Source organism: Carassius auratus, chromosome 19 (assembly GCF_003368295.1).
Source record: "Carassius auratus strain Wakin chromosome 19, ASM336829v1, whole genome shotgun sequence".
NCBI classification, from domain to species: Eukaryota; Metazoa; Chordata; class Actinopteri; order Cypriniformes; family Cyprinidae; genus Carassius; species Carassius auratus.
The window spans coordinates 4237628-4257516 of NC_039261.1; the positions used below are offsets into that span (position 1 = coordinate 4237628).

Consider the following 19889-nt stretch of genomic DNA (forward strand, 5'->3'; position numbering starts at 1 on the left):
TTCTATTGGTGCATTTCTCTAGGTTCATTTCTCTTGGTTCATGTCAAATTAATTTTGATAAGTCACACCTGACTATAAGTCGCAGGACCAGCCAAACTATGAAAAAAAGTGCGATTTATAGTCCGGAAAATATGGTATTTGAAAATCTGGAATCTGAGGAAAAAAAAAACACCTTTAAAGTTGTGCAATTTAAGTTATTAGCAATACATATTACGAATCAAAAATTACTTTTTTATTTATTTACGGTAGGAAATCTACAACATATCTTCATGAAACATGAGCTTTACTCAATATCCTAATGATTTTTGCCATAAAAGAACATTGATAATTTTGACCCCTACAATGTATTTTTGACTATTGCTACATATATCCCCCATGCAGCACTTAAGGGTGGTTTTGAGCTCCAGGGTCACACAAGTGAAAACATCCTCTGCAGACAGTGTAGGATCCTCACTCAAGACTGGGAGAGCTAACTCTGCAATCTGGAGTACAGTAGACCGGAGACTAATCGATCCCGACCCCCTTTCAGTTCCTTAATAACTTCTCCGCTGAAAGCCCTTCAGTTCATCAGTGTTGTCTTTTAATTAAACACAATCGCTGTGCCGCGCGGGCGCTGGCGGAGCAGAGCGGGGACTCCTCCGGGGGGCGGAGCTGTTTCAATACACTGATAATGGAATTTGACTTTGCTGGAGATGTTCAACCATTATTCCATTTCTCTGTGTTCTCAGATAAGTGCGATAAAGGCCTTTAAGTCTTTCATTTCCTCAAGTCTTTTTACAGACCGGAGAAGGGATTGTTCTCTGGTGAACTTACACATGTACTGTAAGTAGATTAATCAATTAAGCCCCTGCTGATAATAAAAAACTGGAGCACTTTAGCAGAAATATCACTTTTAGTCAAGGAGCGCGAGCGCCAGCAACAAAGAGTTATCTTTCTGCTCTTTAAACATTGAGCATTTGTTCGTGGAATGGTAAGTTATTACCCCTCACTTTTTCTTCTGTTGGTTAAAAACGGGGCCATGGCTCTATCTCTGAAAAGGGCACATGGTTTTTTTGTTTTTTTAGATTCACTGTACATGTTTAAGACTCCTTGAAATCGAAATGAAGAGTTGAGCTGTGGCTTTCAGTCCATGTGTGCTAAAGCTTCGAGGACGTCTGAATATGTTCATATATATGTAATTAATATATTCAGTGCAGGAGGTTTTTAACTTGATGATGCCACGGACCTTCAAATGTGATGATGAGGAACATCCTTCCCAAAATAAAAACACAGATATATGTACTGTTCAAAGGTTTGGAGTTACTAGAGATTTTATAAGGGTTGACATTTTTAGATATTTTAAAGTGTGTGTGTGTGTGTTTTGAAGCATTGAGACATGAAATTGTTGAACACACACACACACACACACACACATACACACTCCAACCCTCTACATTGTGAGTAAATCACTCGCATATGCGACTAAATTTTACTCTATGTGACCAAATGATGTCTATCGTTAGCCATTGGCTAATAAATTCTTAGATTATACTCGCCAGTGTGTGTGTTCAAGGCCATTATAAGATTAGCACATTTTCACTCGTTCAGCCAAGTATGGTGACCCGTACTCAAGATTCGTGCTCTGCATTTAACCCATCCGAAGTGCACACACACAGAGCAGTGAACACACACACACACACACACACACACACACCCGGAGCAGTGGGCAGCCATTTATGCTGTGGCGCCCGGGGAGCAGTTGGGGTTCAGCGCCTTGCTCAAAGGGCACCTAAGTCATGGTTTTGCCAGCCCGAGACTCGAACCCACAACCCTAGGGTTAGGAGTCAAACTCTCTAACCACTAGGCCACGACTTCCCCAAAAAATGACAATTTCATTGGCTGGCGTTCATCTATTACCGTCCCTGTTTTGATTTCAGCAAATCAGTTCGACTGAACACAGACAACGTGATTAATATTCATGAACCCAGCCGCTCATCAATCCAATTCAATTTTAATTTTTTTTTTTACAGAAACCCTCAATGACCAAAGTATCTTAAGCATCACCACCAGTCTTAAACTCAGTTAAAATGAAAAATATGCATTCATACATGGTTATCAAGTTTTAGTTCTAATCACTAAAGTTCTATCATTTAATAGTGCTTAATACCATAATATAATGCTTGACTGACTGATTAAGAAGCTGAGATTTAAGAAGCTGTGCCATTTTACAAAGATAAGCTGATTGGAATCATATATATATATATATATATATATGTGTGTGTGTGTGTGTGTGTGTGTGTGTGTGTGTGTGTGTGTGTGTGTGTCTGTGTGTGTGTGTGTGTGTGTCTGTGTGTGTCATCAGTCTAGCGACAAACTGAAAAATTTACTAGCCAATGGCGATTATATCGCCAAGGTGTGCGTAGAGGGTTGCACACACACACACACACACACACACACACACACACACACACACACACACACACACACACACAACTATCACTTTTGATCAATTTAACATGTACTTGCCGCTAGATTTAAATCAGCACCGCCAGCGAAGGAGCAAATGCAAATGTTTTGAACGTGCACACCTTTTTTTAACATCCAAGAAAATAGTTCTTTTCATCATCTGTTGAGGAAGTACAGACGTTCCTCTCGGTGACAGCAGAGGAGCGGAGTCAGCGATGTCGCGGCAGTAGAAGCGGTGCAACAATAACGACATGTGATCAATCCCACCCACTCTAAAGCAGAAACACAAACCGACCGAGGCAAGCCATGCCCCATGAATGACCCAAAACACACAAACAGAATCATGCCTTTAAACACAGTTTGTATTCATCACAGTCATCTCTCCTGATGGATATCCTTCTGATCTGTGCTTGTCCAGCCGTTTCACAGGGTCTTTATCACCCCGTTCAATAACACACTGTCTCAAGCACAGAAGCCTGACAGAAGAATAAACTCTCACCTTTGCTGTACACGGCGCAGTTGCTCTTCCCGTCCTCTGCACTGACCCACATCATGTCCAGCAGCCAGCGAGGACCTCCATTCAGCCCCAGCGAAACCTGCGGCACAAAACACACACACCTCAGTCTCCTCCACATCAGAACACGTACAGCGACTGACCACAGCCTCCAACACAAAACTTTAATCAGAGTGTCAGCGAACAGACTCAGATTAGCTATCCAGTGTCTAAGTGAGCTTGTTTAAACAACTTCAACCATGAATGTGTCATTTCCAAAGACTATATCTCCACGTATGTGTGTGAGGAGAGGGGCGAGCAGGCCACACCCCGTCCCGTTCGCCCTCTGAATGGCTGCATTGTCAGAGAGCCTCTGAATGTTTCACCTGATCAGATCTCATCCTTTGGGAGCTCTGGGATGCAGAATGGAGCGGCATGGACATGGAGACAGAAGAAGCGGATACTGAGCATTGATCTTTAGACACATTGTGCCCTCTATCAAAGCATCACACTCACACACACAAGGAATTTCAAAAGCTTGCATGCGTTTCAAAAGGATTTGATTTCATAACTGAAAACAGAATGACTGAATTAAGTGCCTATTTCTGTTTAAAAAATAAATAAAAGCATGCTCACACAATTGTGTGATATCTGTAATGTTGCACAATATACCCTTGAGAAAAAGAAGTGCACTTAACTGTACTGAATATGCACTTGTAATGTATTTTGAATCTTAAAAGCATATATAAAAAAAGCTTTGCTTGTAGAATATATAATTTTAATAAAATAAAGACAACTTGAGAGTTCACTTATATGATTGTTTCTTAATACGCTTAAGTACACTCTGTAATAATGCCAAATGCCTATTATTTTTAAATACAAATCGTTAATAATCTTTAGTTTTGTAAATAGCAACTTCATCATTACAAAGATGTATTTACGCTGTAAAAAACAAACAAAGAAAAAAGTAGTTTTTACAAAACAATTTTGCCAAACATGGTTATTTGAATAATAATAATAATAATAATAATAATAATACAGAAAAACTGTAAACATTTACAGAACAAATGTATATTTTACAGTATAAAACTGTCATTTACAAACAAGAAAGTTTCAAGATTTTTTTTTTTTGAAATATAAATACATGACATGCATTTTTCAATAGAAATGACATTATATTTTAGTTAGTTATGATAATGTCATAAATCATATTCCAAAAACAATATAATTATGAATTAACATATCTAGATGTCCTTTAGTGGGTTAAAATGACTAAATTTCAGCCAATTTCAATTGACAGAAATTTAAACTATAATAATTTAAACTATAATGTAAAACATTTAATTGAAATGCTTGCATTAAACATGACATTACGTTCACACTTTATTCTTTTAAAGTACATAATTTCTGTAATAAGTAGGCTTGTTAAAAGTCTGCTATGTATCACTCTCTATTTCTAAAAGGCCATAAGATAATAAGTCCTGTCAGGGAATAACACTGAATCAAACTTAAAAACAAGAAATATCAGTACTTTCTTGTAAAGCATTCTCCATTTCTCTTCAAAAAAAAAAAAAAAAAAAAACAATTCTACAGCATTCTTGAGGCTGGGATACTATAACACTAAGACAACTCTTCATAAATCTGTGCACAGTAACAAAAAAAGAAAGAAAAAAAAGATGCATTATTAAATAATGTATTTATTTGTGAAAAAATGTTCCCAGAAATAATGGTGCAAGTGAAATTCAACTTGACTGTGTGCTTCATAAATGTTCTTGATCTTATTGTGATTAATTGATCAGTGTGATCAGTAATCGATTTATTGATCAGTAATACAATTATTTATGAAAAAGACATAATGCATAATCACGTACATCAAGGATATCTTTAGAATGCATGATACATAAAGGCTTTATGAAAAGTGTTACCAAATAAAAAAAAAATATTATTATTCTAGCGTATTTTAATAATAATAAATTGGTTGCTATTCTGGTTGCTCACCTGGGTTCCTCGCTCAATGCAAGTAGAGACTCTCAAATATAACTAAAAATATCTTCACTTGTGTTCTGAAGATGAGGATCGACAGTGATGACAGTATGTTCATTTGGAGGTGAACTGTTCCTTTAAGTTTGAGTCATATTAACAGTGATGACTGCCTCGTAAAAACCCATGAGAAGCAAAAAGACGTTGTGCATACTTTGTTTACCTTCCTGGTGCGACCCGCCTGCTCACTTACAGAACGTATGGTGTCCGTTTTTAAAGCCTCGCCTTCAGAATGAAGCGTCAGAAAGAGAGAGGCTTGCGTGGCTCTGACTGTGTGGGAATACTTCACGAGAGAGACAGAGTCTACACAGCACTCAAGTCTCCTTGAGTCACTCTCTCTCGGCTGAATCCTCTTTCCTCTTATCAGGCCAGCGCAGGCCTCCATCGGCCTCTCCCCGCTCTGACAGGAGCAACAACAATGGGCCTGCGATACCAGGCCGCTTCACAGGGTAAACCTGCCACGGGCACAGATTACCCGACACACACACACACACACTCCAGAACACAACCGCCTTCTCAGAGGCCTCCAAACACAAGAATGGACACAAAAAGCGTTCAAATGATTTTACTTCTGTCCCTTGCTCTCCTCTCAATTGGTCCGTCTATGCCTTACTGTGATGTCCGAATACAAAATAAAACATTACGTTGGCTAAACCACAAGAGTACGTATGTTAAGTGACGTCATAATGATTGTATTTAGAAATGACACACCAATTTTTCTTTCTTTTTTATATATATATAATACATATAGAGCGTGTCATTTAAACAAGCAGAGACGCGTATTTTTATTTCTGTTCATTTTTATTGCATGCATCAAAGTAGCATTAACAAAGTTTCCATACTTGGGAAGTGAAAAATAAATTTGTAACATTTACTATGTTTCATAATTCCGAATTCTGAATTCATTAGGCAGAGATGTCCTAGGGAAATCAGGTTGTCATGTTCACATTTTGCCCGAGTTTCCCTTCATAACTAAGAAGTAAACCCACCTTGTCACTTCCTCCAGTGGCAGCTTCGATCGTCCCAGGGAAAGGACCCCACGTGGTGCCCAGCAGAAGTGCCTGACAAGAACAAATCCTTCTCTCTCCTCCTTCACCAACCATTTTCAGCTCCCCTTAGAAAACAAAAAATTCAAGTTATGACCCAAACAGCAGCTCAGCATGATTTTTATTATTTTTTTAAAAGAAACTAAATACAATACAGTTCAAACTTTTGGAGACGGTGTGATTATTACAGATTTTGAGAAGAGTCTCCCGCATTTGTTTGACAAAAATTTAATAAAATTTGTAAATATTATTACAATTTAAAACAAGTGTCTTCTATATGAATATATTGCAAAATGTAATTTATTTCTATGATTTTCAGCATCATTCCTCCTTTACTTCAGTGTGACATGATCCTTCAGAAATCACTCTGATATACCGATTTGCTGCTCAAGAAACATTTCTGATTATGATCAATGCTTAACATGATTGTGCCACCTAATATATATACATAGTCAGTTTTTTGTATTCTTGTATGTGTTCTTTCATATTGTGTATTGTATTGTATATATTGTATGTGTATTTCAATTGCAGGGAAGATCTACCTGGGGTTTATTGCCTTCTCAAGGGCACGATGCTGAAAGTTCATGGGGTTTCAACCTACATCTACACGGTTACCAGCTGAGATCTTCAACCAAAACACCACAGCACTCCATGAGCAGACTAAGCCCTAGTGTGAGCGTCTCCCTCAATTAGAAATCATACACCCATCCGTCGGACCCTCTCCCGGGTGACCCTGCCTGTCTCTTTGATTAGGCTTTCGCTCACTGCTTTGACAGGGCTTCAGATAAGGTGGATTAAGCCTCTTTCTGCTGGAAGTTGTGATGTGAACAGTGCAGGAGCGTGTTAAATTATCCAGTTTCAGGAGGAGATGCGAAATGCCGGCAGATGGATTGATAAATAAAGAGAATCTTGAGGCAGTGCTTTCAGGAGATCAGGGTTAAGCCTTCACACACATCCCCTCTCTGGATTAATAGATGTCTTCAACCACAGAAGGGCATGATTCAAAAAGGGTTTAAATATACATTTAGACATTTATGAATTCTGCAGTATTTTACAGATCAAATATCAAATAAGTCTTTGTAACTGACTGCAAATAAATGAATGCATGAGTAAAGAAAAACAACAAACATTTTCAAATGAAAAAAAAAATCATTAACAAAATATGAGAACTTTCAGCAAATAAAGACGTAAACTTGTCTGCTTTATGGTAAACATCTACATTACTGTATGGAAAAGAGCAGCATTAACATTCTTCAAAATATATATAATTTTATGGATTATTTTTATGGATTTAAAATCTGAATCCTACATTACATCGAAGATTCAAGGGATTATTCACCCAAAAATCATGTCATCATTTACTCACCCTGATGTCATTCCTAATCAGGGTCAGAAATAAACAGGGGCTTGTGGCAAAAATGCACCACAAATTCAAGATATAGGTGCAAAAATTCCCTCTGCACAATTAAATTAAATCTATTACGACTGACGCGATTAAAATAAAAAGTGAAAATGAATAAAAAGGGTCATTTCGTGTAATATTTAGATCAGCACACGTTGTAATTTTTTTTTTGCAGCATTGTGATATAACGTTACTTATAGCCATCACATACAACTTATGAATGAGATGGCCAGTCAGAAGATTAGTCAGCACTGAAAAGAGGTTTGTTATCTCTTATCATAAATAACGAAATGTAGAAAATATGTCATTTAGATTGATTTCGCAGCCTCAGTGATTATAACAGGGGTTTTTGCATAACTTGAACTAGACTAGATTAACGTCATGGACATTTGTAGTTATATACAGAATATAACGTGTTTTTTGCCCAAGGCCTCTGGAAATCAATAACTCTTACGGAAAAGTTCATTTCTGATTCTGCTCCAAACCCATATGAACTACTTACTTCTGTGTAACATGAAATACGATATTTTGATGAAACTTGGTACCCAAACAATTCAGCTCTCATTGAATTCCACTGGATGGATAAGAACTCACTCATGCAGTCAACGAGAACCAAAACAGCATCCTTTATGTTCCACAGAAGCCATACAATTGTGGCACCAGGGTGGGCAAATTATAACAGTTTCCATTTTTGAGTGAAACAGGACATACAACATGAACACTGACTGATGAATGGGACTCGTTTTAACTCTCAGGAATGAAATTGGCCATTATGTACCAAATGATGGGGTGAAATATTATCATTTTGACATGAACCGAAAAGGAAAGCTGTTTTAGGGGCGGAGCAAGCTATTGCATTCTGACGAAAGATTACAAAGCATTTTTTATTTCTAAACGAATGTCCACAGATCATTCACAATGACAACAGTATGTGTATAAAGAAAATACAAAAGGTTCATTTTGTCATGTACAATCCAATCAATGTTTGAGAAAACCCATGTTAAAGGCTACTACAGCAGGGATTTTTCTTTCGAACATTTTTTGATGTTTTTGTACTGTGCCACTTCAGTGACTCAAATGAACATTAGGACACTAGCAATGAACTACACTTCATCTCCAAAATGTAGTCACACTCCAAAGCGCTTCAGAACGCAGTAGCACTAAAATCAACAAAAGTCATTATCAGAAAAATGACTGAAGGAATACGTCAGAGCCAAAGTGAAGTAATCAAAAGCACTGTCTGTCACAGAGAAACCAGCAAACTGGCCTTTCCTGCACCTCTCTGCCTCCACACTGTCCCTCTCTTCCATCTCTCTCTCTCTCTCTCTCTCTCTCTCTCAGTGGTCTAATCTGTGAGGGACTTAAAGGGACCTTATCTCCAGGCTCTCCTGCTTCATTTCATGCTTGATTTACTTTAATTTGTCTGATAGGGCAGCAGGATTTGGAGACGGCCCATCTTTGGCTTGGGTGACGAGTGAAAAAAAAAAGGCACTCTGATATTTCTCTGGCACATTGTCGCGGGTTTTTGACTTCTCTCCTCTCTCTCTGCTGCGAGTTCCTGGAGAGAGAGACGGGAAAAGGCCGAGAGAGAATGAGAAAGATCTCAGCGCGGTGAGCAGGCTGTTTGAGTGTGCGTGGAGTCGAGCAGCCAGAGAAGAAAGGGATTGTGGGAGTGTGGCGTGATTGTGTGATGTAGATGTCGGAGGGAAAGTGCGCTGCGTGGATGAGCGGGGTTCAACCGCACCGACTGCCCCGGACACACAACACACACACGTTATATGCGGTTTATTCAAGAGTCTGGCTCTTCTCTGTACATGATGTAATGGGTCTCGTTTATGAAATGCATGCAGAACATATTTTTGTGTCAGTTTTTGGTCTAGATGAATATATATAAAAAAAGGTTTTACAAGTGATTTACACATTGACATTTGTACTTGATGCATTTCATGGATGTGGCCAATAAGCCTGGAACATAACATATAAAATAACAAAAGATGTGTGTGTGTGTGTGTGTGATTAAAATATTGTATAAAATCTGTTAACTTAATGTCTACAATGTAGTTTATGAATAATAAATTGCACTGTGCACTGAATGTGTGTCCATATTATTTGAGCGATTTATAAAAGTAAATGGCAAAATGTCAATATAACTGTAAATTCAACAGTAAATGAAGTTATTATGTTAATTACAGCGATGTAAATTACAGTAGCAAACATCTGAGATCTCTCCAATAATTACTACATTAATGATTTCAGCCGAACATCCATCATCATCCATCATTTAAAATGTTGCCACAATGAACTGTGACGATATACATAAATAATAATAGTTTAAAATGTTGTATACCTCAATGTAAACAGATAAATGTCGCCAAGTGTAAATTTATCAATAAATGTGCGTTTTGGCAGAAGTTCTGAACATTTTTGTAATGAATGTCATGTGCATTTGAGATATCGCCAACATATGCATTAATATCAGCCATCCATTCATATTAAACCCCATTCAAAGGTATCTATCTGACTTTCTTCCCCGTCGAGGCCCTTAAACGAGAAGCACAGAGTTTCATCTTCTTCTCGCGCTCATTTCGGGTTAAAGCGATTTACACTCATGGCGCTTTTTTTCAGATGGACTAAAACTGACGAATAAATTCATCTCCCAGCGATGAAGGGCAGAGGGCTTCACTCTGACAGTCTCCGCATTTGAAACTTGTGAAATCCACCTCCTCCCCTCCCAAAAACCAGAGAGAGCATTGAAATTCCCCTCGCAGCGCTGCGCGGGATTTGCTAAACGGCGGGGTGTGTGTGCGCGCGGCTGATAAACGGAGTGATGATCCAGCAACACGTCTTTATCCTCACGCTCCGCTTTAATTAACGCCGGCTTGTTTGTTGAAAAGATGATTAATATGCCAGTGGAAAAGGCCTAATTGAATACCGCAACAACCCACACAATCAGGGAGGAACACGCTGTTTTGTTTTGTGTAGATTAGCCCTTTTATCAATGTCTTTATTTATATTATTATTATTATTACGTGGTATTTTAATTCGGCTGACAGCCCCCTCCTGCAGGCGTGAGGAGGGACAGGCGTAAGAATGAGCCTCATTGTGTCCGTCAGAGGAGGGTCAAGAGGAGCACTGAAACTTTTGTCACACAGTCACAAATCTCGCGGCTCGGGACGGTTTTTGCACCGAATGCTGTCTAACGGGGAAGAAGTGTAGCTACAGAAAGGTCACGTGTAACTTTTAAGTTATTTCTGTTTGTCTGTTTTTAGGTTACCTCAGAAAACTATTTTGACTTGAGTTTTAAAAAACAGACAGACAAATTTTGTTTGGCATAAAGTCGCAATGAAACAAGTAGCAACAACTGATCTTTTCCTATGAGTAAACTAAACTGATAAAAGTGTAGGGCGGGGCTTAATTCTAAACAGGTCGTTGATTGGATGGAAGCAGATCTGAATGCAAACTTGCAGTCAATTGAAGGAAAGAGGCGGGGTTTAAGGTTGGGTTTAAGTAGCATTTGGTAACAGTTTATTTTAACCTGCCTTTTTCCCACATAAACTGTAAAAATATTTTCATAATTTATTCTCCCAACCTTTTTTTTTATTTTGTCAAATGAACTTGTAAGCTAAATTAACATATTGAGATTCTAAAACAATCATTTTCTTTAATTAAATTAACCTTTTTTTTAAGCTAAACCAAATTAATTTTACTTATGTATTTATTTATAACAGTAACACAATGGCAAAATAATGATTTAGACAACTTATAATGAAAATGACCAATTTTCTATGCATCTTCTCATTGTGAACAATTCTTGCACCTTTCTTTTTTATTTCAATATTTTTCAAATTAAAAAATTCAGGTTGCTTTCTTTCATGGTGCCATTGTTACAGTGTAATTACAGTGTATAATTAAGTACCGGGTAATATTAATTTACAACATGTCCTTAATATAGGGTTGGGGTTAGTTTAAGGATAGTTGGTTATGCATAATTTACTGTTATTACTAAGGTAAGGAAACAGAAATATTGTATTTAGACAAGGTAAGTGAGTCATTTTATCACTCCTGTCTCACGCTAACGTGTATAATGTATAAAGTATCTGACTGTTTATCTGGTGAAATGTCTTCACTCTTAAGTGCATTACTGTGATTTATGCTTGTTTGAGGGATGCCAAAACCTGCCACATATAAAACATATCGTTTGTTTTGTGCTGAGCTCAGGGTTGAGAGTATCTGCCTAACCGATCTGAAACACGGAGGCCACTCAGATAATGAATTCCCTCAGTTTGATTCGGTTCGTTTCCCATGATGCTCTGTCTAAATGTCTCTCTCTCTCGGTTGGATGTGAGCGCAGTGGTCAGCTGCTCTCGGCTCTGGTTTGCATGTTCTCCGCTGCGTTCCCGCTCCCTGTGTGGAAAGGCTTTAGGGGGCTCAATCAGTGGGACTTTGATGTCGACTGCGGCTGTAATGATTTCACATTGTTCCAGGGATTTCTCTAATCCATTAAAATCCCTCACTCCATCCAGCCTTGTTCTGAGGGGCCTCGGACAGAATCTGGCTCCTCGCGTACATCTCTCACTCTCTTCTTGACAATCACTGCCGTTTCCGCTGCAATATTCATAGGGAAGTTATGACTGCAGATGCTAATTCAATTTGAGATATTGAAAGTCGTTCCAGGCAATGCTTTAATTCGTAAACGATGAGGTCCAGAAACAAGGACCAGTGACGGATCCGGCAGGTTATGAGGGTCACAAAACAAAACAAAAAAGAGTGTGAAGCGATGAAACTACATCACTCTCACTAAAATCAACAAAACAAGATGGATTTCATAATTAGGGCAGGTTTTCTCTAGTGTTCAAGCACCCTTTGTTTTGTTGTGTCACGACACTTGCTTGCTGTACAGATTGAGTGTGATATGCGTTGAAAATGTGTTGCTACAGTATTGGTTTCCCATTAAGATGCATGGTGTAAATGAATATACAAATAAGATTACTGTGCTACTCTAGCAAGCAAGACTCTCCTCTATGAATTTAAAAGTGAAATGCATTCAGATAACTAGCATATCTGCCTCCTCTTTTCAATGATTGCACAAACAATGCATCGCTTCTTTATGTTTTACATTTTTACAGTGATACCGCTGTTATTAACAAATGTTAATACGCTTTATTTCTCAAGAAACATACATTAGCATTCAAGGATTTCAAGAGAGGGTTTTTTTTTAAGAGAAACTAATACTTTTATTCAACAGGGATGCATGTAATTGATCAAAAGTGACAGTAACGATTTCTATTTCTTTTGAACTTTCTATTCATCAATGAACTTTATTATAGTTTTCACTAAAATATGCAACAGCACAACTGTTTTCAACATTGATAATAATCATATTTCTTGAGCAGCAATGATTTTTGAAGGATCATGTGACATTGAAGACTGCAGTAATGATGCTGAAAACTCAGCTTTGATCAGAGGAACTTTTGAAATATATTACAATAGAAAACAGTTATTTTTAAACTGTGATAGCATGTCACTGTTTTTATTGTTTTTTGCAGACTTAGTGAGCATAAGAGACTTTTAAAAGGCAGTTTACAGTATGCACAGATTGTTTTAGAGGTGTACGGGGTAAAGCATCCACAAAATATGTGTCAGATCCCAGATATGACACACAAAAAAAACACCAATTCCAGATATTCTGTGTCTATTGGCTTGGCAAAGTGAGACCTGAACCATTCAAAGAAGACAAAAACACTGTTTCCTGATCAGATAAGAAAACACTGTGCCTCATTATTGTTCGAATGAGTCTGTAACCGAACTAATCATGTTTATTCAGACGACTGGAGGGAGAGAAAGAGAAATCCAGAGATAGATAGCAAAACAAAGAGCGTGAATATCAGTGTGCTGTGATATCAGATATGAAGATCGGAGGCAAGTCAGCTCAGTTTGGCACTAGTGGCTGTATTGTGTAAATCTAGTGTGAAACGCATGATAAACGCCTCCCAAAATGCCATTATTACGTTATCAGATTTCATGCTTTTAAAGAGGACAAGGCTTATTACAGTACATCATTCAGCTGCACCTTTCAGGCTCACTTTACGTTTTGTAAAAGTTGTGTTTTTTTGTCGTTTTATCTATATTGCATTGTATTAAAACTTTATTTAGATAGTCCATTTTCGACATATACTATTTGTAACTTTGCAACTACATATCAACTAACTCTCATTGGAGTATAAGTAGACTGTAAGGTTGGAGTTAATCGAATAAGATGACATTTTTACAGTCAGTAGAATATGTGTTTGGCTTAATGCATTGTCAGATTACTTCAGTAACCAGTGAAGAAACATTACTTTTAAATTTACAATGCAAGCCCAGCCCAGGTGACAACAATTAATGCAAAAGTAACATAATGCATTACTTTCAATAAAAAGTAACTAAATAACAAAATTAGTTACTTTTTATGGACTAACGCAGTATTGTAAGGCATTACTTTTAACTGTATCTTTCCCCAATACAGTGTATATAATACTCTAATGACTGCTAGTTGAAATGTAGTTGACGTTAGTTAGTTATAGTCAGTATAACATCTGACGTGGACTATCGAAATAAAGTGTAGAGATGTGATTGGACGGCTGTCTTACTTGGGCCGTCCCATTCCTCTGCTGACAGTGGGTTTGGTTGGACTCTCTCTTCTTGACCGCCGTCACTGTCTTGTTGCTCCAGCTTTAAACCTCCACCCATTTCACCTGTATAAAGACATCAAAGCTTGAGGGTTTTCGTGGTACAAATGGCTGCACAGTCAGTAAACCCAACCGTGCCAGTCGCACTGGCAGCATCTGTTCATTTTCTTTCATTTAAAACCCTTATTCCTTGTAATTCCAATGTGCGGTTTCTCATTTTGGTTTCTTTTAAGTGTCTGCTGTGGGATTTTATTCTCGTTTCTTTGGAGAGAATGGAAAAGAGACAGAGAGCAAGTCCCTGGACCCACCTTGATCACAGACCCGCTGGCTGTGTTAAGCCCTGTGACGAAACTTATTGGAAATGTTTAATTACAGTGTTGGGAAAGAAATTAAGCTACAAGATGATTCCTTAATTAAGCTGTGATTAAGGATTTTCTGCTTTTGGCTCTGACACCATGGGCAAAGTACTATTTAACACCGTCACAGGCAAGAGAAGTTAACTCCAAGAACAGGCCTATTTACCTCAGATCCTCACACACACACACACACACACACACACACACACACACACACACACACACACACACACACACACACAGGGAATCAGTCCATGTCCTCTGCAGACAGGAAATTCCTTTCTAGCGACTAGAATGGATAAAACCGTATGATCTTAAAATTCAAGCTGAATAAAAACAGGGACAGAGCCCAGTTTTAAACCTTCTTGAAGGGACAAGACAGCCAAAATACCATTTAAAAGCTGGTGCATGTTCAAACTAAAGGGGTTACACGTATTCAGATCAATTTTGAGAAAAATTTAGTGCATCTATGCACAGGCTATGGCGAAGGTGCGCCGCAGAAGTATAAATCAGGCTTTAATTTTAATCTATTACTGATTCCAAATTACATGACAAAAATTATAAAGTAATCCATTACATTACATATTTTAGGTAATGTAATCAGACTACTTTTGGATTACTTTTGACCTAACTTGTTTATCACATTGATTGAAAAAGAATAATATTGTACCATACTGATATAAAAATATGAAGATAAAGAAAAAACTGTTGTGCGCATAAGTTTACACACCCCTTGAAGAATGTGCAAAATGTTAATAATTGAAACAAAACAAGAGAGCTTGTGAAAATTGTATGTTATTTTTTATTTAGTACTGTCCGGAATAAGCTATTTCACATAACAAATTGTTATCATATGCTCCACAAGAGAAAATAATATCTGATTTAAAAACAAAATGACCCCATTCAAAAGTTTACATACCCTTGAATCTTCATACCATGTGTCATTTCCTGGATGATCCACGACTGTTTTTAAATTTGGTGATAGTTGTTCATGAGTCCCTTGTTGGTCCTGAGCAGCTCAACTGTCTGCTGTTCTTCAGAAAAATCCTCCAGCTCCTGCACATTCTTAGGTTTTCCAGAATCTTCTGCATTTTTAATCCTTTGCAAAAGTGACTTTATGATTTTGAGATCCATCTTTTCACACTGGTTGCAACTGAGGGACTCATACACAGCTATTACAAATGTGGAAACATTTACTGATGCTCAAGAAGGCCACACAACGCATTTAGAGTCGGGGGGTGTAAACTTTTGAACCGGATGATGATGATGTGTAAATTCTTCTAATTTATTTATTTATTATAATTTTTCGGTAACACTTTATAATAACTGCACACTATTAATCATTAATTAAGCAGTAGTAAACAGATAATTCATAATTTATAAAGCATTAATACACAGTATTAATCAGTTTATAAATACAGATATAAATGCTTCATTCTTGATTTAAAAGCATATCTATAATGTGTAATTTCATGCTTTATTCATGATCAATTTATCATTTCTCAATGAAGTATAGCATTATTTACAAACCAGTTATTTAGGAGTTGCCAGTGATTCATAAGATCACAAGAAATGTAGTAAATTCAGGTAGTTATAAAGCATTTAGTAGTGGTGAGTTAACTATTTATGTGAGCTCATCTAAAGTGAGGACTAGTTATGCCTTGTAAAGCATTTATAAAGGATATTTAAAGGCTCAGTTATCTTCTAAACAAAAAAACAGAAACAAACACAAGACAGTGATACAGAACATAGAAATATTCACAGCCTTTAAATCTCATTTGTAAAAGCTTTAGAAGGCATAAATAGTCCTCACTTTAGATGAGCTCACAAAAATAGTTAACTAACAACTACATATGTTTTATAACTACCTGAATTAACCCTGAATTACAGTGGAAATACATGTTAATAAACCATTTATTAACACTATAAGTAACCATTACTATATGCCTGAATAAAAAGATGTATGAATGCACATTTAAATAGTTTATTAATCATTTACTTACAATTTCTAAGTGATCTTATGAACCACTGACAACTCCTTAATAACTGGTGTGTAAATAATGCTAAACTTAATTTAGGAATGATAAATTGATCATTAATAAAGTATGAAAAAACAATTATTAAATACATTATAGATATGCTTTTAAATCAGGTATAAAGCATTTATATCTGTATTTATAAACTGCTTATAAATGTTTATTAATGCTTTATAAATGATGAGTTAACTGTTTCCTAATGCTTAACTAATGATTAATAGCATGCAGTTATTATAAAGTGTTACCTATTTTTTTTTTTACTGGACTCCAGAAGCTACTTTTTTTGTCTTATTGTTTCCCAGAAGACAAAATAATTACAATTAACCCCGATTCTAAATATTTACCCCCCCCCCCCCCCCCCCCCCAGTTTTTAATGCATTGTGTTGGACAGTACTAGATAAAAAAATAAAATGCAATTTTCATGACCCCTCTTATTTTGTTTCAGTTATTAACATTTGGCACATTCTGCAAGGGGTGTGTAAACTTATGAGCACAAATGTATTAATAATTAATATACTAAATAATTAAATGCCATTGCGTGGATAATATGTAATCATGTAATCAATAAAAAAGTAACTGTAGTCTGATTACAAGTATTGTAAAATGTAATGTAATCTAATTACAAGTACATCATTTTTGGATTCTGATTACATAATCCAGATAACATATAATCAGTTACTACTCAGCGCTGTCGATATTTTGTCAAAGCACCTTTTCTGGAAAATTTTTTACAGATCCATCTATTTGTTCTAGAGTAATTACTCTGCTTTACTGCCACTACTAATGTAATTATAAATATGAAATCATTTCTATTCTGTTATTTTTGACATTTTAATTTTACGGTTCGCAGATTACTTATTCTATCACTCAGCATAAAGGTAATAAACCTAAACTGGAAAACTGACATTCTTACATATTTATGTATTCATGTCTGAGTAATTAATGAGCAATCCTACAGTCCCGAGAGTGGCTTGAAATGACCCCACTGAGGAAATCATAAACAGTAAATCATAACTCATTTTCATCAGGTATAGGTGTCGTGATCTATACTTTTATTCTTGACACTTCCATTATAAGGTTCAGCGATTCAAAAAGCAATTATGTGTTCAAAAAGAAATCAAGAAAAACAATAAATATTCAAATATTCAAAAATGTTTTCCGCCACTGCCCTTCAAAACTTAATAGGTCAAAACATGCGAGGAAATGAAAAAGAATTGCCCCTCTTGCTTTTCAACAAGAACAAAAGCAAACCGGCACACATCGTTCCACCGATTTGGAACAAAAAAGCGCAAGTGATTGTTCTTTTGAAGATTGCACGCTCGCAGGCAGAGCAGGTAGTTTACACACTTCACTTTGCCGTCGCAAACTTTTGGACATTTCAAAGAGAAGATTCATCATTTACAAATAGAAAAGCATAGCGTTAGGACGCGGAGTGAATTTCAAATGGCTGGGGGGGCTCTGAATTATCCCGTTGTGATGGTGAGGTGTGGCCGGAAGAAACGCCTGTAATTGAATTTCAGTTCAAAGAGCTGATGCTATTAGCCTGAGTTTGATGCTGGAGGCCCGCAGCAAATACCAGCCACTCTGTTGTTATTTACTATGACCAATAACCCTGTTAGTAACATATACAGTAGGTCTTCCCTCAAAATGCCATATTTCTTCAATCTTCTCTTTCATATTCAAATACAATTTCAGCACAAAACCAAACACTGCTTTGAGCTAAAGGGGCTGCGGTGGGAAGGTGGGGAAAAGGGCTGATGTTTCTAACATTTATAGAGCGATGTGAAATACAATAGAAAATATGCATTCCTCTATACTATTACAGAACAGAAGTTTGTTTGTGTACTAAAACAATGTGATTAAAATGATAAACTTTATGAGTATTCTGATTTCAGTATTACTTTAGATTAGGGAACACGATTCACTCTTAACAAGTTGTTTATTAACATGCATATTACTAGCATATCATTGGTTTATTAGTACTTTTTAACGCATATTAATCTAGAGCTCTTAACCCGACACCATATCTTAAAAAAACTACTACTTACAACAACTACCTTACAAAAAGCAGCAAATTAGGAGTTCATTGAGGCAAAACTCAGAGTCAATAGCATAGATAAAACGTGTTTCCTAATCTAAAGTTACCAATAGAATTTCAACCAGATACATGTTTTCTCAGGTTATCTTTGAGCTCACCATTCCTCAAGTGATCTCCATCTTTAGAGACGACATTCTCTGGGTCAGAGCTGAAAAGCGAGTCGTCCTCCACAGACCCGTCTTCTTCTTTCACAATCTCTTTCTTCTCTGTCTCCTCAGAGTCCGTCTCAAGCCCACTGTCAAACATTCCTGTCAAATAACAGAGAAACAAGTGCACAACATCAGCGCTCCAGAAGATATGAAAGTAAATTCACCTTTGTCTTCACTCTTGTGAAAAAGGACACTTTAAAAAAAAAAAAAAAGTACTGTATGGGAATTATATAAAATAATATACTTAAATGTGTACTAAATATATTGGTTTTGAACACTTAAATTGCATAAAATTTATAAATGGTTTAAATGTACATTAAATGCAAAAACGTTGAGTGCTTTCTGACCCACTTAAGTAGGACATTTCATAATTAATTATATTGTCTTTGGTTAAAGTTAATGTGCTGACAAGCATTTACGGTAAAAACTTTAATGTTATTTATCTTGGAACTTTTGTCATGTATTTAAATATGTTTGCAATTACACATTTAAGCATTGCAATTTAGTACATTTAAAATATATTAACTTTAAGTGTAAATTAAATTAAATTTATGCATTAAGCAGATGCTTTTATCCAAAGCGACTAAAGGCTATACATTTTTACCTATCATGTGTTCCCCGGGAATCGAACCCCCAACCTTGCGCTTGATAGTGCAATGCTCTACCAATTGAGCTACAGCAACAAGTTTAATAATAAATAACACACACTACAGTTAAAATTATAATCAACACATAAAAATAAGTGTAATTTTAAAGTGTGTAAAAAAATGTATGAAAATGCACTTAAGTGGCATTTTAATTAATTTATTTATTATCTGCAAGTAGAGATTTAAAAAAATATAAATGCAAGATTTGAAGTACACTACAAGTGCACACTTCTGGTTTACAAGAGCATTGATGAGGCAGATAATCGGGTAGCTATCTTAAATATTAAAACGGACAAGTTTTAACCATTTTTGAAAGATGTTAGAAACCATGCCAGAGTGTATCGGGTGGATGCTTACTTGCACAAATGAAAGTAAATCTGATGTTTAGAAAAGAAAAAGCACATCTCTCTTCAACAAGCAATGTTACATCTTGTCCATCAAACACGGCAGGACGCAAACACCACCGTAAAAGTCATATAACGCCATGCACCTTACAAACCACCACAGTT

General features: G+C 36.5%; 1 protein-coding gene across 2 annotated transcripts in view; it reads right to left on the bottom strand.

Moving 5' to 3' along the window:
* The window catches only part of zfpm2b (zinc finger protein, FOG family member 2b), a 56203-nt gene that overhangs the window by 24598 nt on the left and 11716 nt on the right, over positions 1 to 19889 (bottom strand). For both annotated transcript variants that reach the window (XM_026288428.1, XM_026288426.1), the window contains exons 2-5: positions 18683 to 18832; positions 14056 to 14160; positions 5968 to 6092; positions 2945 to 3041 (exon numbers count right to left, since the gene is read on the bottom strand). In XM_026288428.1, the coding sequence (XP_026144213.1) occupies positions 2945 to 3041; positions 5968 to 6092; positions 14056 to 14160; positions 18683 to 18832 (477 nt within the window). The remainder of the gene's footprint in view (positions 1 to 2944; positions 3042 to 5967; positions 6093 to 14055; positions 14161 to 18682; positions 18833 to 19889) is intronic.